General features: G+C 36.3%; 1 protein-coding gene and 1 long non-coding RNA gene across 2 annotated transcripts; one reads left to right on the forward strand and one right to left on the reverse strand.

The window, feature by feature from the left end:
• Nucleotides 1-8,788: 8,788 nt before the first annotated feature.
• On the reverse strand, nt 8,789-9,919 carry LOC130049783 (prisilkin-39-like). Its single transcript, XM_056147791.1, has one exon. It carries the CDS (start codon nt 9,917-9,919, stop codon nt 8,789-8,791), a length of 1,131 nt encoding a protein of 376 aa, XP_056003766.1.
• A 1,763-nt stretch (nt 9,920-11,682) lies between these two features.
• LOC130049291 (uncharacterized) lies at nt 11,683-12,576 on the forward strand. Its single transcript, XR_008797794.1, has 2 exons — nt 11,683-11,763; nt 11,891-12,576. It is a non-coding gene; the product is annotated as an uncharacterized LOC130049291 (long non-coding RNA).
• The last annotated feature ends 12,381 nt before the right edge of the window (nt 12,577-24,957 follow it).

Genomic DNA, 24,957 nt, shown 5'->3' on the forward strand with positions numbered 1-24,957 from the left:
CTTATACTGCCATTTTCATATAAAAGGTGAAGATAACAAAGTCGGATCAATAGGACACCACCTATAAGATATAGAATATTAGAGTTAAGTAAACCCTGGATATACCTGGATATACGCGAGTCAGTTAAACGGCTATATAATCTTAGGAGAATAATTTTGATATACATTGTATATCATTTGTTTGATATTGGTAGGATTGGTTAACTATCTATTGTTAACCCAGTGGTGACTGTATCATCAGCCATAATACTATCCATCTCATTGCAATCCAATACCTCCCAAATGCACTAACATAGTAGAGTTGAAGTGTGTTGTGGTATCATCCACATGCTCCGTATGGGACGTATGGGTTGTCCCATACTTTAGGAAATAAATACATATAAATAAATAAGAATCACCGTGTACCAACACGTCTGATGACCGTGGTGCTGTCTTTTGATGGCCGGACACATACATGTGGTCTTATGTCATAAATCATAATGAAATAAAGAAGTAATTTATGTTGATCAAAATTAGAAAAACGTAAAACAATAATAAAATAAAATATATTTTTTTATATATTTAATAATTTCTAATAATATTTTTTTTCTAATTTATTAGATAAGTAAATTAAAATTAATTATTTAAAATATTTTTCATTTTCCGGAGTTTCATAGAAGGTACTAATTTGTAACAATTAGTATTATTAGTAACAGGTAATAGTGATAGGGATGCAGGTATGTATATCCATGTGAAATAACTAAAATATATTATATAGAAAAGAATAAGGGTAGGGTCGCCAAAGAAAAAATTATAATAGAGTGCCACTAGTTATTAGTTATTAATTATAAATTGTGCCAGACAAGAATGTTGATGTCGTCAGGCAAGATTTTTGAGGTCGTCGTGAGGTACCACACCTCAGACCCGGTACCATATTTCTTTACCCAAATCCAACTTTTAGCACGACCTGGCTCCGTAATTCTAATTCGATAGTATTTATTATGTGTATAAAACTGAAGATGCATAATGTAATAAGTGGTGAGTTAGTACTTATGTTAAAAGTGTATGACAGATAAACTATCAACCATAAGCAGTTATATACTTAATTACATAATGTGTATATTTGATTAAATAACGACAATATAGAATGGATGTAAAATCACAAATCACAAACATCCAACAAGCTTACATATATTAAATATATATTTATTCAAAAACTTCTACGTGAGAAGAAAAAATCTCTCGCTGTGACCTTCAATTCGACTTTTAGATATATCGATGATGTTTTGTCTATTTACAATGATAGCTTTCATTCATATGTCGATTTGATATATCCCTGTGAGCTGGAAATAAAGGACACCACAGAGTCGTCCACTTCTGCTTCATACTTAGATATTTTATTGAAAGTAGACATTAACGGCAAACTAACAACTCAACTGTATGACAAACGGGATGATTTCAGCTTCTACATCGTCAACTTCCCAGATTTATGTAGCAATACTCCATTATCACCTGCATATGGTGTTTATATATCTCAACTCATTCGATATGCAAGAGCTTGTTCTGGGTATAGTCAGTTTTTAAATCGAGGTAAGCTACTGACAAACAAGTTGATGGTACAGGGATTTTCAACAGTCTCGATTGAAGTCAGCATTTCGCAAATTCTATGGTCGTTATAACGATCTAGTTCGTCAATACAACCTCGCATTGGGTCAAATGCCGTCTGACGTGTATCATACCGATTGTTAAGCCGTTCTTGGAACACTGATTTTGACTGCGGATAACTCCGTTTACCTGATCAGGATATGGGGCTCACGACGGGTGTGACCGGTCAACAGGGGATGCTTACTCCTCCTAGGCACCTGATCCCACCTCTGGTGTGTCCAGGGGTCCGTGTTTGCCCAACTATCTATTTTGTATTGCTTGTAGGAGTTATGAGATTGATCACTGTTCGTTATTTTCACCTTGCATTAGTATGCAGTAGGCCTGCATACATACAAACTGCGACATTGCCTCTAATTGGATGTCATAGAAAGAGAAGTTTACAAAATACATTCGTAGAATAACATACCTGAATTTCATGTGTATTTGCATACACATGTATGTATAATATACCTGAATTTGATGTAAAGCTGCACCTATACTTTAACTACATGTTTATATAAACTAATACGATAAAAACGCAAAGTTTATATTTATATTAACATGCTACCATACATATATGCAAATGTTTACATACTGATAAACATATTGCTATACACGATAGAAAACCCGAATTGTATGCTTTGTTGTTTATATAAGTATAACACATGTAGATGTTTCTATATTAATAAACATATGCCATTCAACATTAGAACTATAATTCTCAGTGGTTCCCATACATATAAACACACGACATTGTTTACATATTTGTAAACATGCACGATAAAACCTTAATTATACATATAAATAAAACGTTTTACTCACCAACCGGTAGGGAACTTGCGAATGATACTGGAAGCTACAAATCATGCAAAATGAAGATGGCGAATGAATATACTATTTACGTGGTAGCAGATGTGAAGACGCTCATACAACCTAAAACGATAAAAACGCAAAGTTTATATTCATAATATTAATATGCTAAGATACTTATATATGTAAATATTTCCATACTAATAAACATATAGTTATACACGATAGAAAATCCGAATTATATGCTTAAATGTTTATACACGATGGTCCTTATTCATTTATGTTATCTTCACCTTGCATTCATTGATCTTTAAACCATGGGAAAATCCATCTGTCCCATACCAAGCATATCGATGTTACTACAACACACTTCAACTTCACTATGTTGGTGCATTTTAGGAGGTGTTAAAGGGTGAGACTGGATCGCAAAGAGATGGATAATAGTATGGGTGATAATACAGTCACCGTTCGGTTAGCAATATATATTTTACCAATCCTACCAATATCAAACAAACAAAGCATTACCTCTGAGGTGATCCATCGCATAACGACAGTTACTCTACACTCTTGGCAGTACCCTTAAGCGAGTTTAGATACTGTAATTTATACATATAATTTACATCTTAAAATTGTTAATAAATGCAATAATGTGTTTTATTCCCAATCTAAATTTCATTATTTTAAATTATTTTACTATTTGAATTTTAATTAGTTGCATGTCCTTGTAATTACATCGATGATTTGTAGAGGTATAATTTACTTCATCAATGAATATTTACTCTTAAGAATTTATACTTTAAACTTTATAAGTGTAATATAATCATTCTCTCTTCTAAAAGTTAAACACATTAATTTGAATCTGATATCATTTAGAATGTATTCAGTTTGTGTATATCATACACTTTTTATTATGATAAGCTTATTCATACCAAGCTTAGGGAAATATTATTGATCTAAGAAATCATAGTAATTTATAATTTCTATGTGTTTTAAACTATCTTTTAATATTTTGATAAGGACATTGATTGTAAAATTTTTCTGCAGAGTTATTGTTCCTGTATTCATAACTTTGATTGCATTCGGGGTCATGCATCAATAATTTTGGTTACATCGCCACAATAAAGATGTAACCCACAACACCGGAGTTATCATTCCATCCGGTTACATAAATATTTCTGAATGTTAGAAAACCCGATAGTTCCCACGAGGAAGCGAACACAGTAAGATCTTTTTTTCACATATTTACCCCTTTATCTAATGGATATCAACTTTTCAACTCCATGCACCAAATGAACCCGGGATACGCACATAATTCAACTGCACACAAAACGATTCCCTCACAAATACAGATGTAAGAAACACAAGCACATCTAACAATGAAAGGTGCACGACCCTCCATGTCACAAGAGACACAATTCTCTGAATGACGATACGCATGTTGGAAAATTCATTGACAACATTCACACACGTGTGTGTAAGAAATCTAAAGAAAAACCACTCATCATATATGGCACAAATTGGTATGACTAACATATTCATGAATAATCACACAATTTCAAAGTAAACAGTTCTGAAATGCTTTTTTTTTTCTCATTTGAAAATCATCTTTTATAAATTAATCATTGTGACAGTGAACTATTTATATTGGCGCAACATTAACGTTAAGAATGTAGTTCGGGTTGAGGTAAAAACATGATGATTTGGAAATGCGAATTCAAAGGTATATTGAGATAAAATACGTGATAAAGATAATCTCCCAAAGTTTGTGTCCAACTCGTTGTTTGTTTTTTATCCCCTCGTCAAGGCTCGGGGATAGAAAACACAATTCGTTGGATAATAATCATACCCAACCACAAACCATGGGATATCCTATAAAAATGTTTTCAAAATGCCGGTATCTTGTATGATCCCTTTAACTTGAAATTTTCATTCTCAATGAAAATGTTGTGTGTGACATGGTACTGAGAATTATATCGTCATCAAAAGCAAGTGTTTCACTGTCTATTTGAGCTAGCACGCTGTCCACACGCTGCTGGGAAATTTGCTGTTCAATTCCTTGTAGGGACGGAAGTAAGTATCCATCTAGAGTGAATTTCACTGAGTTGGTCAGCTACTTTAAAAGTCATTTGCATGATGCTTTATATCAATTGCCAAATGCAATAGATTTTCAGAGAGTTGTCTTCTACTTTGTGTTCTATGTTCATTTTCATTTACAGTCCCTGAAACCTTCTTTTCGACTTGAACGGTGAGCGAACGATGAACGCACTGTGAGCAAACGGAAAAAAATGAACTTTTCAGTGACTGCATCTACATTCCCAATGTGTTTGCCTTCGATATCTTTACCAACTGCATTGACAGCCATTTCCTCATGAATGCGATGCAGTTGTGAACAATACGAGGATTATCCGTAAAGTCCTGGACAACTTCTATATTACGAACGTATGTTTTATTTAGTAAAAAGAATAAGGGTTAACATATAACGCATACAAAATTACAGGAAAATGTAAGTGTTAGAAATGTAAACTATCACACATTTCCAAGTTGATGTATCACTACCCGGAGCAGATCGCCGGCGTCATCAAAACGTCAGACGTAAATTGTCATATTTTTACAACGTAGGCACCATTTAGCAATACACATTCTTGGTGTCATTTTATCCAAACATCAAACATGTGTTCAGATTGATCAGTTTTCGTTCAAACGATCACATCTCTTGTCGTAAATCACACAAGTTATCAAATTTCCTCCCTCGAAAATACAACTTGATAAAAGGGAAATTCGCGAAATTCATAGGGGCTAAAATGGACTGTAAGACAGGTGTTTGAGGTAGTTAAAACCCAGCAGATCTATTTTCAGAAGTGTTTTCATAGAGGTATGCCAAGGTGCATTGTCTTGATGAAAATTAATTTTGTTCAGATTTTCGGCCAGATAGGGTCGCTTCTTCTGTAATCCCTGAACTAAGTTGCTCCGTAAGATTTTGCTGTAGTAGGCTGCGTTTATAGTTTTCCTTGTAGGACCAGCGTGTGCCGATATCACTCCTTTTCCACGAAGAGAATAAACATGTTTTGCCCCAAAGAATTTCTCACTTCAGCTATGTGTGGTGGGGGTCAATATTTTTCACTTGTTTGACTGCTGCTCTTTTTTGGGGTCATGATAATGGAGCCAAGTTTAGTCTGTTGTCATTACACGACCTAGATATTCTCCTCCGTACCTTGTGTAAGTCCTTAAACTGTCTTACAGACATTTACCCTATTCTTCATTTTTCAGTTGTGAGAATTCTCGGTACTTATCGAGCGCATACCCTGTTCATGTGCACAAGAGTTCGTGCCATATACATTAAGTATTACACATTTTTTCTGAACTTCACGTGCCGTTATACTTCGGTCAGCATTGGTGACGTCGTGCATCTCCTTTTGATTACCTTCTGATGCCCCTCTCGCTTATCATCTTCTAAACCCAAACACCCATAAAAAAGTTGCCTATGCCACTTGAATACCAAGGATCGACTTACATTTGAATAAGTATTCGATTACTTCATGAAATTATGCGTTTCCGTTGGTGTTTTCATCACTGCACGCTGCTTCGCGCATTCAAAATCTGGCATATTTACTGCTTCCACGATGAAATGAATGTTAATAGATAAACTTTGTTGGTATGATGCAAGATAACTTACTTACATGGACGTTAAAATATAAATCTTATAACTTTTGTCGCGATTTTAATTCAAATCAGATGGATGAAAACGTAGAAAGATTTATACAATGTCGTGCGATTTTCAAGTTGCTCTGGGTCTCAATAATTCTTTAATCACACTTAACAATTTGATTTTTTTGTTTAACCTTTAGAAAAACGATAAAAGATAAAAGATATGTAAAAAAGATAAATATGACGTTTATTTCATCCAATGACGTTTTTATATGTAAAACTTATACGGTACCAATTTTGATGCACCAGATGCGCATTTCGACAAATTGTGTCTCTTCAGTAATGTTCAACCGAAATGTTCGAAATCGGAAATCACAATGAAGTTTTAGAGCTATTATAGGGAAAACAGTGTGCCAAAAAAGTGGAGTGAAATTCGTCTAAGGATAAGAGCTATGCGTGAGGGAGATAATCGTTAATTTTGAAATGAATTTCTAAATTTTATGACAGGAATTAAAAATACATCCGAAGTTCCAAACTAGTAGCGAAGTACTTAGCTACTGGGCTGTAGAGACCCCCGGGGACTAACAGTCCACCAGCAGAGGCCTCAACCCAGGGGTCATAATGCAAAACTTACATGTATACGGTACCAATGTTGATGCTCCAGATGCGCATTTCGACAAATTATGTTTCTTCAGTGATCTAAAATTAAAGGTTGTGCAGGACATTTACGGACATCGCTCATACAGATTGTAAAAAGAATATTGCCATCACTAGAGGAAATTCCGGCAAAAATGAATGTAGAATATAAATATCACAAAAAACTTTATTTGTTTTGTTGAAAATACTTTACGCCGGTATACTTCATGGCCCGCTAACGGATTACTTCTTTTATTTGATGACGACATCAGGCTAACATTGGTTGTGACCAGTCATCAGGGTATGTTTACAGCCCCTGGACACTTGATCTCACCTGGTTTTGCAGGGGTCGAAGTTTACCCCTTCTTTAATTTTATATTACTTATAGGATTTATGAGAGTAGGCATTATTCAGTATCTACACGTGTTCATACTCTGATCTTAATTCAATAATTTGATGTATGTTTACGCAATAGATCCAGAGTTTATATGTTCTGTTCACCAATATTTACCCGAACGAAAAACGATGACATCAGCGAAGTTCACGTGTTAAAGAATATGTGAAGATAACGAACAATGACCAATCTCATAACTCCTATAAACAATACAAAATCGACAGTTGGGCAAACACGGACCCCTGGATATACCAGAGGTGGGATCAGTTGTCTAGGGGTGTAAGCATCCCCAGTCGACCGGCACACCCGCAGTAAGTCCTACTGTTTTCAGGTAAACTGTGTTATCTTTAGTCAAAACCAGTGTGCCAACGGTTTAACAAACGGTATGAAACACGCCAGACAGCATTTGACCCAATGCTAGGCTGCGGAGGCAAATTGGATTGTTGTAATGACCATATCATTTGCGAAATACTGATTTTAAAAGAGATTGTTGAAACGCCTGCACCATCAAGTTGTGTTCGCGTAGCCTGCTTCGATTAAAAACCTGATCACTAGCAGACCCAATTCTAAACCACCTACTTTGTACTTTACTTGAACTAAGAAAAAACCTACCAATTGTCAAATAAATACGATACAATAAATTAGGCCTTCACTGACAGATTCAGCCATGCATCTCAACAACCCACTCAAGCTTGTCAACAATCACTGTGCACATTCATGCTTTAATGATTAGCGTATTGTGGTTGGCATTTGGGATCCAGAAAAATAAAATGATCCCGCAGTAGACGCACTAGCCGTCGTGCCTACCATGCTACACGTACTTCTTTCTCAAGCATCATTTATTGTTCTGTCACCGACAACAACAGTTCTGACGGCCCGATAAACAAAAAGGGCAAGAACTATTGGGGCTAACTGTGGACCTATCAACACAATACAGTTAATGATGATTTCAAACAAACTATTCGATTTAAATGAATGAGTTAATGCATTTTTATTCTTATTTCTTAACAATGGATTCAGATGACAGATTGTCCATATCTTATTTTTATTTTCTGTAAATTTCATTGTGTACTGCAGATAGCGCATATGTAACCCCTAACCGCTCCAGGTAAATAACATCTGCTTTAATTAAGTCAAGCCTTCTTTTCAAGTACTAGTGCGATTATAAAATGGATCTTTAAAGACAAAATACTTTGACAGTCATAAAAAACATTTAATAGAGGACTTAAATTCCGAAAAGAAAACCATAATTAGTATTCTTAACCATACCATGTGTTGATTATCTATTTACTTTTCATCTGTTCCATCTGTTCCATTTATATTAACAGCAGCTCTATTTGTTATTGAAGCTAATCTTTGTACACTTGAAATCCGTATAGAAAATGTAACGATCATACTTTGTATGTTTGGTTCAAATTGGGGCATGGTTTCAAATAAGTATTTCACGGGCTGCTATAAACTCTGGTATTGAAACAATTAAGGGAACAAGAAAGCATGTATGCCATTCATTATCTATTCAATTGCTACAACTGAAAACACTGTCCAGTCTTCTCTTGAATTTAATACACCTGAAAAGAAGAAAGAACACATCATTTAATTTGCTTCTACTTATCAGTTATGATTGTATTCAAATGTTGTTAACATTCATAAAAATACCCGTGTTTTCCTGTTACCACCGCTTCAACCACTGTGTCCACCGCCGTTACCACCGCAGTTACCACCTCCGTTACCACCGCCTTTACCACTGCCCCTCCTACCGTGGATGCCACTCTCCATGCCACCGTTCATACCACCGCGCATGTCATTGCCTATGCGATCACCCATGCGACCGCCCATGCGACCAACCCTGCCACCTCGCATGCCACCATTCCTCCCACCGCCCATGCGGCCACCCATGCTACCGCTCATAACACCGCCCATGCGACCACCTTCAGTACCACCGCCGTTACCACCGTGCATGCCACTGCCCATGCCACCACCCATAGCACCGCGCATGCCACTGTCCATGTGACGGCCTATGCCACTGTTCATGACACTGCGCATCCAACCGCGCATACCACCACCCAGATTGGCTCTTAAGCTAGCAAATCTGCCAGCCGCAGTGGCTACCGCAGAGGCGGCAGCACGTCGGTCACCAACGGCTGCAACAGCAGCAACAGCAGATCCATCACCAAAGTTCAACGCATTCGAATATGGCCGTAATCCTGTTCCTTCTCTAAGGTGAGAGCTGCAGCTACTACCAGTGCCTGTAGAATAGGTTGGGTTATGATCACTGTAAGTGCCTGTAGAATAGGTTGTGCTGTGGTCACTGTAAGTTCCTGTAGAATAGGTTGGGTTGTGGTCACTGTAAGTGCCTGTAGAATAGGGTGGGCTGTGGTCACTGTAAGATCCTGTAGAATGGGTTGTGCTGTGGTCACTGTAAGTGCCTGTAGAATAGGGTGGGCTGTGGTCACTGTAAATGCCTGTAGAATAGGTTGTACTGTGGTCACTGTAAATGCCTGTAGAATAGGGTTGGTTGTGATCACTGTAAGGGCCTGTAGAATGGGTGGGGTTGTGGTCACTGTAAGTGCCTGTAGAATAGATGGGATTGTGGTCACTGTAAGTGTTTGTAGAATAGGGTCGGCTGTGGTCACTGTAAGTTCCTGTAGAATAGGGTCGGCTCTGGTCACTGTAAGTGCCTGTAGAAGAGGTTGGGTTATGGTCACTGTAAGTGTGTGTAGAATAGCTTGGGTTGTGGTTACTGTAAGTTGTAGAGATCCGGCCCGCAACAGCGCAGGCAATGAAGCGGATGAGGACTAGAAGGTTCAGCATTTCTGTCATAAGAAAAAAATAATGAAACGTAATACCATAAAATGGAAAGTATTTCAATAAAAGAAACTAATGTCCTGATTATATTGGGTACGCGTTTCTAAGAAAAGGGTTTAATTTGAAACACAACTTCATCCGTACATATGCATATATTTATATATCACTTGTTTCCCTCCACTATAAAGTGTACACAAAACTGTTCAGTGCGAAATATCGTATTTATTCCTTGTGGTTTTGCCTTTAATATCCTTACAAATTTTAATGTTAGTCTTTCCTCATGAAAAGGTGAAGATAACGAACAGGGACCGATCTCATAACACAAGGAATACAAAATAGAGAGTTGGGCAAACATGAATCCCTGGGTATATCAGGTGGGATTATGCACTTAAGTTTTGCACAATGCAGGTATGAATTTTGATGAATATAGGACGTCTATTCTAACTGTTGGAAATTTCGCCAAAAATACGAAAAGTAAAAGTGAACATAAAGGATGGATTTCAGTTTTGAATATACACGAGAATATGAATCTACACACGTCATGCTGGCATACTTCATGTTGTTTTTTTTATATTTTCATATACACAAATGTTGAAACATATTTATATGTGTTGGGGAAAATGAATAAACGCTTATTTTTCCTTCTGTGTACACAATTTCAAAATAGTATCAATGAAATGAATTCAACACCTATAATACATATTTCGTTCCTCATTGATTGATTGTGGCTAGACATTGAATGGAAACAAACGAAAAATAAATATCAGCTCAAGGTTGATTTCATGTATTTCTCGCTTTCACAGTGTCCAGCCTCTGGTGAATATATAAATAGAGAGAGAGAGAGAGAGAGAGAGAGAGAGAGAGAGAGAGAGAGAGAGAGAGAGAGAGAGAGAGAGAGAGAGAGAGAGAGAGAGAGAGAGAGAGAGAGAGAGATGAATTCCATCACTATCATGAAAGTTCCGGTACTAAACATGCGGAATGTTTTTTGATTAATATACTTGAGGAATATACATGTGTAAACAATTAAGTTAAATAGTATATTCAATAGCATTGGGGGTGCTGAAAGGCAAAACAAAATGTAAGCATATTAATTAACGTCTTTCCAGTGAGCATGGTGTTATAAACTGCATTTGCTGATCCGCTGGTATAATTTCTATGCGCGTTTTCCCTTAAACAAAACATTACTTCTGTTGTACACATGGAAATATTAAATACAAAAGATGATCAATAAATATCATTTATTTGAATTCCAAAATAATGTCCTTGAAATGTACCTCACTCTTATATTTCATATTTAATCGGTTAAAATTGCCAATTTAGCCTTCAGAAACCAAAAAAGGATGAGTTGGTTATTCATCGTGAAAAACGGGAAGCATTTACAGTATAGTAGCATAATGTTTCTTATTCGTGGATTTATAGATTCTGAGACAACGTTAGTTACACACATGCATGGTCTATTGATCTAATTACTATGTATAGAGCGCAGGTTAAGCCTAAGGTGACAGTGTCTTCGGAAAATATAGATGGTCTCATTCTTTCTCGGTCAAAAATAATGAAAAGGTGAAAATGAGTGTGATGAAGTTAATTTTCATTTTTCATTTTAGTTAATTTTTGTGGTGTTGTTTGTAAATAGGTTGTTTATGCTTGTAATGTGTTTCCGTAGTGTGAGTGTTGGTTGATAAGGCTATTTTTAGTATACCGGTTTCGTCAGTCAGAGTAGCGGCTGTTTATCAAGTGTGTGGCCATGTTTTCATGCTGTCCAGCAGGGTCTTTTTTCTTTAGTTAGTCTGGGTAATGGGTAGCCAGAGAGACACACATTTTACTGTGTGGGCATTGATTTCCTCCAGTCGGTAAGCTATTTTTGTGTGAAATATTTGCGAGGTTTCGGGTAAATTTTCTCGTGTATTGTGTTTTCAATTTTGTTGTTAACCAAATCACCTTGTGTAAGGGTTTTAGATTAAGTAATTACTATTTCAGTGCAGAGGGGTTTTACGAAACTAGCTGGGCCATATCAGGCAGTATACTCCCAGCGTTGAGAAGGTGCTCGACGTGAGAATTGGAACACGTGAGACCGCGCTGTACATGAGTGTTCCACTTGATGGAATCAGCAATTATTTTGTGGGCCTAGTGTTGGCATTGGTTTGAAGTCGGCGTTATCCAGTATCGTTGTCCAGTGATATACCTATGTTTCTGGGGCTGTTAGTGTTGTGTTGTGTATGGAGGCCTGGTAGTGCCAAGGGTGACGTATCGTTCAATTGAATTGTGCTGAGTAGCCAAACGTAGCGTTGATTTTGAGTTTCAGTAAATTAACATTTGATCAAAAAGGAATTTGAGAAATTTTGCATTGACAAAACATAATTTACTACTGTTTAACTTTTTCTATAGTTAGCGGAATTTGCTACTATTTTGAACCATTTTGTAATTCATTTATTACCAGTAACATTTTCAGCCTGGACTGACATATCTGTTGCATTGACTATTAAATTGTCTTGACAGTTATACGTTATTTTGACTGTCAATATTGCCAGGTTTATTATATCAATTTATATTTTCTTCCTCGGTGGGTGTGTGTGCGTGTGTGTGGATGTGAAAGTGTGATTTCTTTGTGTTTTTTAAACATCTTTATATTTCTTTTCTTATTGCTAAATAAATTTTCTTTTTATTTATTCTACGATTTAGCATTTTCTTTATTGCCTACGCAAAATCCAAAAGAACTTCATTACAATGAGAAATAGTGGTGAATCTCATAACATTTATTTTGAATGCAAAATTAAGAGCTACACAAATACGGACCCTCTGTATACACCACAGGTTGAATAAGATACCAAGGGGGAATAATCATCCTCTGTCGACTGGTCACATCCGCCGTGAACCCTATATATTGATCAGGTAATCGGAGTAATGCGTAATGAACATCAATGAGTAACGAACGATCTAACTATTAAGATGAAGCACATTTGATTATATGAAAGGTTGAATTTGCAAACCAGATCATTTTAACTACCAGATAATTTGCAAATCATTGACTATCGAGGAGATTTTTTAAATCCGTGTAACATCGATGTGTTTGTCAGTGGTCTGCTTTCATTTAAAAACTAATTATACCCAGAACAAGCTTGGATTTCTCGAAATAAATCTCAGTCAAAATCAAAATTTTGGCAAATCTCAGGCTTAAGTCCAAATTTCGACTGAAGTTCATTTCGAGAAATCCAGGCCAGATCTTCGAAAACGTGGCTTTTAGTACCAGCATTTTCACAACGAAAGATGAAGATAACGAACAGTGACCAATCTCATAACTCCTATATGGAATGCGAAATGAAGAGTTGGGTATACTTGAACCCACGACCATATTAGAGGCATGATCAGGTGTTTATGAGGAGTAAGCATCCCTTGTTGACCGGTCACATCCACCGTCAGCCCAATGTCTTGATCAGACAAACGGAGCAAATCCGTAGTCAATGTGTAAGTATAAAGGAAAATATACAAAGCATTCTTTGTTCATTTTACTGAAAAAAGGTTTGCATTATTTTACAAAAGGCTTTCAACACTGGGAGCAATTTTCATAGATTTTCAAAACCAAAGCCTTACCTGATTGGTTTTGGATTCCACCGGCTACTGCTGTGTAATACAGCTTCGCAGCTTACCGACCCTATATATACTCGTAAAACTACCACGTAACAAACAGGAGCAGTGACTGTAGGTTGATTTTTTTTTTGATTTATACACTGTATGAATATCAATTGCAAGGAAAACAATCATCGGAAGGAGAACTCGGTACTAGGAACTTGGGTTTTATATTTCTTAAATTTACATTGATGTATCTTAAATATTTAACTATTTACATGATATTCCAAATTGGATTTGCATTTTATGATTCGACTTAATGAATCTCATGACGTTTTGCATATCTAATGAAAATGGCTTTGATATCCCACTGAAAAGGTGAATACAACAAACAGTGATAAATCTCACAACTCCTATAACGAATACAAAATGGTTTGGCAAACACGGATCCCTGGACATACCAGAGATGGAATCAGGTACCTAGGATGAGTCATTATTTTTGTTGCACGCTAATACTACTTGTTGGAAAAAGTAAACCAATGTCCCCCTCTTCCTCTCTAATATATACATAATCTATTATTTGTAAATGCTTTATTCTTTGTACTGATTTTGTTATATTCTACTTGTACTTGTAATCGTTTATGATACTTTCATCACCGTAACCTCGTTAGGAATGAGATAAAGTATGATTGAAAGAAAGACAGGCTACATATGGATACCAGTATTCGATGATGGCAAAAGTTTTTGATATGGTTGGTTGTCAGTGAATATTTGGATATTATGAATCACAAATATAAAGGACCGGAAGAGGTATTTAATATTGTGGATACATTAGATTTGACCAAACACGGTGTTAGTGTCGCCCTTTAACACTCCCAGGTCCTTTCACTATGTTTTAATGTACCTAGTTTTGTGAAGAAAAAAAGAGAAAATAATTTCATCCAGTCCAAAGGTCACCCACCGACAGCAACGGCGAAAGAAACGAAAATAAAACTAGAGAGAATAGTTATCTGTATACAGTATGGAAGGTGGATACAACGACCAGTGATCAATTTTAGAACTCCTATAAGCAATACAGGTGGTATCAGGTACCTCGGAGGAGTAAGAATCCCTTGTCGACCAGTCACACCCGCTGTGAGCCCTATTTGTAGATGAGAACAGAATAATCCGTAGTTAAAATCAGTATGTAAAGATATTCCTAAAAATATGTAGGAAACCCTCCAGACAGCATTTGACCCAAGGACAGGTTGTATTACAGAATTTGCATGTTGCTAACTTTAAACGAGACTGTTGAGACGCCTGTAACATCAACTTATTTGTTAGTAATCTGCCTCGATTTACAACACTGATCATGTTCAGAACAAGCGTCTGCGTATCGAATCAGATAAGAGACTAATCAAAATCATATACTTCTACCAGTGCTAGTGAGATATTGCTACATGAGTATTGGGAGTTTAAAATGGAGGTACTGAAGTGATCGCGTTTGTCATAAATTGAAGTTGTTAATTTTCTGTTAACATCTAAGTTCAAGAAAATAAGTATAATGCAGATGTAGAAGCTTCCGTGGTGTCTTTTATTTCGAGCTCAAAGTGATATATCGAATCGATATATGAATGGGATTAATCATTGTTAATAGATAAAACGTTGTCGATATATCTACATGTGGAGTCGCAGGCCACATGAAAAGTTTATCTTTTTACGTATATAGAAGCTTTGAATAAATCCTACTTGATAAGAATATCAAAACAGATCAGCTAATAGAGTACCACACACCGTTCCCATAGGAATTCCATCGTTTATCATTTTCTGACTATCTGAAATAACATCTCTTTTTGTATAACATAACACTTTCAGTGCTAGATTTCAACATTCAAAATATATATATATATATATATTCAACGCATACTTTTACAAACAATTGCACTTTTATTTTAAGTAACACCACACACTAAAACATATTCTTTAATTATTTATAGCTTGCAGAACTGGGTGATATCAAATTTCATTTAAATGGCAACCTTACATACTTCCCTAAAAGTAGTGTAATCAGCATATTTTGGATATTTGCTTTTAATAGTTTTGGATCATGTGGCATTCTAATGTGCACATGCAACTGATGAGGTAAGAAGTTAATTGAAATTTTAATTACATCTATCTTAATGCATTCCTAATTTTAGTTATTATTTTGAAAAGAAATCAACACATGCATGTAGTTTAATGGAATAAAAATGTTAATTAAAAATCGTGATCTTTCCACCTTTTATTTAGAAAATAGTCCATTTTAATCACCTGATGCTTACAAAGAAGATACTTTAAAATAGCCACGTGTACAATTGTACATTCCTGTGATAAAATGTGTCCCTTGGAGTCAGGGTTGAAATTGATCCTCAGTGTCCTTGCTTGTCGTAAAAGGCGATTAAATAGGGCACCACAAAAACCGATGTCCCGTGTCACAGCAGGTGTTACACGATATAGACCACTCCCTACTCAAAGGTCGTACACTCCGAGCATAGGAATGTATTTTGCAGCCCCTCACCTGGAATGGTGACGTCTCCATATGTGTGAAAGTTGAAGATAACGAGCAGTGATCAATCTCATAAACACCATAAAGAATACAAAATAAAGTGTTCGACAAACACAGACCCTTATATGAGTGAAACATTTATGTAGCAATATTCCATTATCACCTGCATATGGTGTTTATATATCTCAACTGATTCGATATGCAAGAGCTTGCTCTGGGTATAGTCAGTTCTTAAATCGAGGTAAGCTACTGACAAACAAGTTGATGGTACAGGGATTTCAACAGTCTCGATTGAAGTCAGCATTTCGCAAATTGTATGGTCGTTATAACGATCTAGTTCGTCAATACAACCTCGCATTGGGTCAGATGCTGTCTGACGTGTTTCATACCGATTGTTAAGCCGTTCTTGGCACACTGATGTTAACTGTGGATAACTCCGTTTACCTGATCAGGATATGGGGCTCACGGCGGGTGTGACCAGTCAACAGGGGATGCTTACTCCTCCTAGGCACCTGATCCCACCTCTGGTGTGTCCAGGGGTCCGTGTTTGCCCAACTATCTATTTTGTATTGCTTGTAGGAGTTATGAGATTGATCACTGTTCGTTATATTCACCTTGCATTCTCGAGTGAGACATAAAACAATATACGATCAATGCATCTTTGCTAATTTCTTGTTCAAATATATTCCCACCTGCTCACAATCTCAAAATTGAATTTGGATCAGTCTTCATATTTTCATTATATGCAAAACTTTTCTTCAAAAACGTTTATTTATAGTATAAGACATGCATATTTTCTTCATTTCCATGACATTAAAATGTACATATTCAGACATTTCTTATGGAAATTGATAGGTGATATTTTGGTATGATGATGATCATTTTTTCTGTACATGGGATGCTGTCGTGAAGTCTTCTTTCATCAATCTAATATATTGTGAGTTGTACATGGTGTTAACTATGAATTCCTATTGATATCATGTAAGTCACATTTCACCATTTTGTTATTACAAGATAATTAACGTATAACGAGTTTTTTGCATATTACAAATGCGAAAATGCTACTATCACTGTTACTTTTCCTTTGCATAGTTTTTTTGCGATTCTTCAAGTCGAATTTTAGAGGTACGAAGTACAGACATGACTGTTACGTGTGTTATCACTCAACAAGTTAATAGGCTGGTGATAAGGCCTGACTACAGTTTACGAGTAAGATCATTAATACTACACCGCAGTTTGAACTCACTGAATTGTTCTTATCTTGCAAAATATGGAACGTAATCTATGTGAATCTGATGCGAATTCAATTGTTTACGATCCAAAAATAATCACAAAGAAAGGCGAAATTGGATTATTGCAAAAAAAGATCCCAATATATGGTATCTCTGGATGTGAGAAAACAAATAAAACAAACAGGAAAAATGTATACAGGCGGATCACGGCGATGCAGTGGATAAATGATGATACGTAACACATCAGATTCCAACAACACCCGGTATCTAAAAATGTCAGATCCATAGAGTAGAACAAAATCAAACACACAATTATGTAAGGGAATAAGATGACCAACGACTCGACCCAAGGGCTATATAATAGTTTGTAATATATGTGCTGTTTGAAATGTTTCAAATGCAGTGTGTATCTTGTACCATTCTCTTAAATTCGTCATATAAGTGTATCCAATTTCTATTTTCAATGACCGTGTTGTGTATGACAGCGTGGTGAAATTCAATCGTCATCGAAAGCAGGTTTTTTAAGCGCTCTGGTCACACACTGGAGTGAGTTCAACCTCGGACAGGGGTAGAAGTATCTCTCTCTCTCTCTCTCTCTCTCTCTCTCTCTCTCTCTCTCTCTCTCTCTCTCTCTCTCTCTCTCTCTCTCTCTCTCTCTCTCTCTCTCTCTCTTTCTCTCTCTCTCTCTCGTGAAATTTCCCCTCATAAAGAATACGCCACCATCGCCGGTGAAGGGCTGCAAAATATGGGCCTATAGTCGGCGCTTACGGCTTCTGAACACGGAGGGATCTTTATCCTGCCACACCTGTTGTGACACGGGGACTCATGTTTTGCGGTCTCATACGAAGGACCGAGATATCTTGTCGACAAGCAAGGGCTACTAAAGACCTATTTTAACCCAGATCATCACGGGACGTGAAGATTGAAATGACCACAAAAAGAAATAGAGAAAGAAAAACATGTTTTGCTATACTATTTATGGTATAGTATTTAGATTAGAAAAAGAAACGCATATTAGTAACTTCTTATCGAATTATCTTCAAAAATTATATAATATTTTTGGTGCCTAGAATAAAACGGTTGACTGCCCTTTGCTACGTCTAATGCTATTTTCTACTGGATAGATACATTTTAGAATTTGAGAAGAGATTCTTATTAAAAAAAGTAAGATTTTACCCAAAAATTACAGTCAAGGAAAGAATATATTCTGCTGTAAAAATTTTAATCGAACATTTCCAGGTTGAAATTTGAGATTATTTCTACTGTATGTTACATAAAATGGACATTTTCTTCAATTTCCAGTTTTTAGCGATTTTCATGAAAAAACACATCATTTTACCCCAAAATTCCAATTTCCCCATGGAAATACAAAAGCCGATTTTTAATATGTTGTTTGCATGTGTTTTCTTGCATGGATAATAAAAATTTCATTTCTGTTGCAATTAGTTTGAGGTTTTGCTCATTTATGAGCTAGATTGACTAGACTACCAGGATCTGGCCATTATTTGACCAAACTACCTAGCTGAGGATACTTGTGTATCAATGTGACTGCATGCTTTCCATAACAGATACATTTTGTACGTATAAAAAAATTCAAAGTCAGATGTGGACGAACAGATGTCATCTTGCAACAATTTAAGCAACACGACCTTAGACATTTGATCCGCCTATTCCTTCTTAAACGCAGTTGATGTAAACAGTGCATCGTGACGTCATATATTGCAGCGGAGTCCGTGTGCAACGGAGGTGTGAATTTTATGATTGAGAAAATCTTTACGGATTTTATGTAACATAAACTTGGGTAGACGAGATTCAAAATGGTGAACGCTTCCAAACGTTTGCACACAAACCGACAGTACGCAGAGGGTAGACTTGCTTCGGATCGTCGCCATTTTGACCAAATTTCCAAGTTCCATAGCCATAGGCCTATAGGTATGGTTGTAATTGACTATATAAAATGCCCATTAATACAACTTATATGGAGAGCTCCTTTCTATTTGCACTTTTAAGGTAAAAGCAGAAGAGCGCCTAAGGGGTGGGTGGGTTGGAGTGGGCATGCTCCCCCGGAAAATAATGAAGGCCTAGCCTTTTTCCGGTAGAAGAGCTACGGTTGTATGGATCCATTAGAAGGAGGCATTTTCGTGTATTTAGGCATTTGCATATAAATGCTTACTTGTAAATAAAATTCAAAATAAAACGAAAAAACAGCTGTACAATATTGTATTTTATAGGCTTAATGCACACACACACACACACACACACACACACACACACACACACACACACACACACACACACACACACACACACACACACACACACACACACACACATATATATATATATATATATATATATATATATATATATATATATATATATATATATAGATATATATATAGATATATATATATATATATGATTAAAAAATATAGGCCTAGTGATGAAACGATTGTCGATCGCTTTTGGCTCTTTGATTCCAATTATCGATTCTATTTTTCAAAATCGATTGTCGCCCATACACTATTTGATATCTAATCCGATATTTTTCTGACTGCTAAACCCGCTTTTATTTCTTGACATGTGAGGAGGAGAGTTGAGAGTAGACTAGACTCCATATTGAAAAGCGACACCAGCTAGTGATTGATTGATTGTATCTAGTTCAACATCTCTCTCAAGAATGTTTCACTCATATGGAGACGTCACCATGAAGACCGGTAAAGGGCTTCAAATTTAAGCCCCTGCTCGGCACCTACAGCCATTGAGCAGCAAGGGTTCCACACCTACTGTACGTGACATGGGACATCCATTTTAAGGTCATCTCTGAGGACCTGTGTCATTCGCACCTGATGCCAAACATTTGGCGATGGAACTGTCACTACCTATTTTAACACTTGGGTCTGTCGTGGTCGGGATTCGAACCCCGGCCTTCTGCATTAGTCAACGACTGTCAACTTTTGGTCAAATTGGGAAACCCACACAGTATAGTACATAAGCTAAATATATTATATCAAACAAGTAATCAAACACAAATTGATATGTCATTCGATCTTTTATTAAAATACATATTAACTTTATCCTTTGAATTCTTAAAATTTTCAACTATTCTGTCTAAATCATCTAGAAATGATGCGTCTTTGTCTGACATGTTGTACATAAACTATTCACATTGAACTTAATTTTTAACAAATACATTGTTTGCCAATTTGTATTATTGGGAAAAGTTCAAGTTAAACTGGGGAAAATTGGTAATTTTTTGGGAGCAGAAAGTGCTGATATTCGGACCTAAAATCGGTCTTAAGAATCACTGACGTATGAATTAACTTTATTGCCAAGTCAAACTTAACATATAATGCATAGTGCATTGATGACACTATTGTCAGTTTTGTGACAAAATGGTTAATTTGGTGGGCTGTTTTATATCCTGTCGATAATTTTTCACTCATATTGAGACATCACCAGCTGTAGGTGAAGTACCACAAATTTAGACCTATGCTTAGCGCTTATGGCTGTAGCAGTGAGGAGTCTGTAATGTGCCAATGCTTGCTGTGACATGGGACCTCTGTTTTAAGTCATATCCAAAGACCTTTGAATCTCACTTCTAGATTCCTAGTGTTTAGCAAAGAACAATCACTACCTATGTTTACATTTAATGTTTGACACGGTCATGGTATGAAAAGGGCTCAAACTCATGACCGATCGGTCAACCCAGCACTAACAATGACCAATAGAAATGTGACATCATGTAAAGATAAACTACATTGACCTGGCGGACCGTATTCTTTTGGTATCTGAGTAATGAAAATGCTAATTTCCAACCCAGTAGTGATGCAAAACGTCATTTTTAGCTCACCTGAGCTGAAAGCTGAAGCGAGGTATTCGCCTGTTAATCTTGGCCAGGGAAGTACAAATTTTCATGAAAGCTTTCTGGCATTGTGCAGATTCAAGTTTGTTAAAATCATAGCCCCCACTGAGGATTAAGATGGGGCTACAAAAAAAAGTTTTACAGACCTATTACATATATAGGGACAATATGTTTAAAAATCTTATTCTTAAGAACCGGGCCTGAAAAGTTCATACATTTACATGAAAACTTCCTCAGATATAGTGCAGATTCAAGTTTGCAGTACAGATTCAAATTTGTTAAAAGCATGTCCCCCTCTCCCCTCAGGTGTAGGATTGGGCCACAATAGATGATTGTGGCGTCGGTTACCTAGTGGTTAGGTTGTCAGACACTCGTGGGTTAGAGTCCTGGCCGCGGCAAGGCCGACGTTGTGTCCTTGGGGAAAAACACTTTACATGAATTTCCTCACTCCACCCAAGTGTAAAAGGGGTACCTGGCTATAGACAGTGAAAGATATTGTTAGAATGTTAGTGCTTTCTTTCTCGATCCATATTATTTTAAAAATCCTTCAGGTATTCAGCTTTTCTTTTCAAAACGTTTATCTGCTGCAATCTTGCGAGAAGATATTCCATTTTTATCAAGATCAATCACTTTGATTTTTTCAGACAAAGTTAAAACTTTCAGATTAACATTCTGCGAAACCATTTCAACATTTAATGTGTTGAAAATGACAAACAACATTAACAGAATACAAAATATTTAATTTGAACACAAATCTGTTTTATAGTCAGTGATTTTTCTACATTTTTTTTTTTACAAGGGTCCTGTGGCTTTCGAATTGGGGAAAAATTGTCGACATTTCATCGTAAATAATTTTTTAATTCATATCAAACATTATTATACCCCATCGCGAACGAAGTTCAGGGGGGTATATAGGAAGCACTCTCTGTCTGTCTGTCTGTCCGTCTGTGCAGATTCGTGTCTGGGCCATAACTTCTTTGTTCTTTGACATAGGCATACCATATTTGGCACACAGGTGGATCACCATGAGACGATGTGTCGAGGTACCTTCATGACCTCTATATGACCTTGACCTCAAGGTGAACATTAAAGGTTTTTACAATGGATTTGTGTCAGGGCCATGGCTTCTTTGTTCTTTGACATAGGCATACCATATTTGACACATGAGTGTATCACCATGAGATGATGTGTCGGGTTCCTTCATGACCTCTATATGACCTTGAACTTTGACCTCAGTTCAAAATTGATTATAGGGTTTAGACATAGTCATACCATAAGACGTGGGTGTATCATAGGGCTGCCACGGTTCCAAAAAATTTCGGGTCGGGTCGGTTCTAATTTTTAACTTCGGGTTCGGGTATTTCGGTTTGGGTCTATATAACTATTTTTAAGAAACTAATATACAGTTAAAATCAAAAACCTTTATTGTATTTTGTCACAATAATTACTCGGGGAGGTGGACTGAGGTTTAGACTCAACATCCATGGTACTAGAAACAGCATCGTCACTTCTACTCGTTTCCATCCATGCTTTCAATGTTTTTTCATTGACGATGTTGCTCCTGTGGCGTATTTTCAATGTGTCTGACATATCTTACATATACTGTCATTATTTACAGTTTTGTCGACAATGCCACCATTTAACAATTAATCAAAATACAGCCACCTTTGAGAATTTTGGCGACATAATGATTCTATTTTAAAAACCAAACCCAAACCGAAATACGGAAAAATGGAACCGAACCCGACCCGAACAACACAACTCGCGGTTTTCGGTTATTTCGGGTACTCGTTGCAGCCCTAGTGTATCACCATGAGACTATGTGTCATGTACGTTCATGACCTCTTTACGACCTTGACCTTTGATCTCAAGGTCAAAATTATAGGTTTATACCATGGATTTGTGTTCGGACTATATCTTCCATTTTCTTCTACAAAGGCATACCATATTTTTACACTCAGGAAATAGATAATTCATACCTATTAACAACACCCTTTGGGAGATTGGGGTAAGCGGGGTGTATTCTTAGTGAGCATTGCACACAGTACCTCTTGTATTATCTTTATTTTACACATCTAATTTCTTTAACCTTCTAAAATTTTCAACAATCTATTCAAATCATTCCCATGACTTTTTCTTAAGTCTTATGTATATAATTCACATCGAATATTTATTTCTTTCAAATACATTTTCCTTTCATACTTTTATTATTGGGAGAAATGCAAGCTAAAGTGGGAAAAAATTGGCAATTTTTAGGAGGGGAAAGGGTCGAAATTCGGACCCAAAATGGGCATTAAAAAAATCACTGAATAACTTCAGTTAAACTGACCAGTATTTAATTAACCAAGCAAATACGTGTGTGTTTTCAAAACAATCAGCTATCGTCACAGGTGATTAACTCATGTAAAATATCACATGATAAAAAAGCATTGTTGGACAAAGTGGCTGTCTATTACAGTGTAATTAACGTGTTGGGTGAGGAGACATTTGGACTGATTATACTAGAAATCTTGTTAGCCCGAACAATGTTTTTTCGACCCTAAGAATTTTGTGTAATTTTGAATAACTCATTACAACAGAGTATTATTGAAATCTGGAATTATTTTTATTATTGGAATTTATGAGATTGTAGGAAAAATGGTTTCTACCTTTAAACTTGAAATGCATTTGATTTTCGATGTTTTCTTTGTGCATGAAGTGTTCCAAAAACACTTAACATTCATGAATTTATCATACAGAGTAATCCTTGAAATTACTAGTGTGACCAATTTTTAATGTTAAATATATATATGAAGAAAAAACTCAATAGTTTTGAAATATTTAATAAATGAATTATTGAGAATTAATTCATTTATCTTTTATATAGATTTTTTCATATCTCAACATCAAACATCAGTACTTAAATGCATGTTGATTTGTTGAATTTATGGTTAAACTTCATTAATTTAATATTATGAATTATAATTTATTGTTATGCCAAAATAAATAATATGTTTGTTTCTGGTCGCCCGACCAACCCTAAATATATCCACAGACCCTATTAATTTTTCAATTTTCTAATTTCAATTTATCGATGTACGAACTATTACCCGAAATGCCAAGACATTTATTGTAAATGCATATGTATATGTAAAGGGTGTTAAGAAAGTTCCGTCCATGATTCACATCATGCCTAAACTTATTTATAAACAACTCATATACAAGTTTTTATGTTTTTAATAACCAGACAGTCCACCTTTGTGTTTCAATACATTTTTTATTCTGTCTGGCATTGAATGAATTAAAGAAATCAAATGTTTCTGAGTTATCTCCCTCCATGTACGTTGAAGTCGGCGGCGTAATTGGCTCATTGTTGTTGGGCGCGGATCTTTGTAGGCCTCGCTGTTCAGAATACTCCAAAGATTTTCTATACGGTTTAGGTCTGGGGAATTGCCTAGCGATTCTTCTTTCGAAATAAAGTTTGGTAATTTATTTTCACACCAATTTTGTGTTAGGAGGGCAGTGTGAGGTGTCGCTCTATCTTGAACAAACGTAGCGTGTCCTGGATATTGAACCAACTTTCGTTCGTCAATCCTACCACTATTTTTCTGTCGAATCAGAGCAGGTTTTAGTTCTTTTTGAAGAATTTTCTTCACATAATAGTCAGCATTAATAGTTTTGCTGGCTGGAACAATGTGAAGTTTGGACAAACCCTGAACTCCCATCGCACCCCATATCATGACTTTAGCGCTTGACTTGACACAGCTTATGTCTGGAACCTCATCTGACTGGGACCCCCATACAACATCGACCTGTCGGTTCGGAACATAAACAAATATTTTGTAGATTCATCACTAAAGATGTAGTTTTCCCAGTCTTC

Source organism: Ostrea edulis, chromosome 8 (genome assembly GCF_947568905.1).
Source record: "Ostrea edulis chromosome 8, xbOstEdul1.1, whole genome shotgun sequence".
Lineage (NCBI taxonomy): Eukaryota > Metazoa > Mollusca > Bivalvia > Ostreida > Ostreidae > Ostrea > Ostrea edulis.

Coding starts and splice junctions, on each gene's coding strand:
- LOC130049783 (XM_056147791.1), bottom strand. CDS start 9,919: ATGCTGAACCTTCTAGTCCTCATCCGCTTCATTGCCTGCGCTGTTGCG.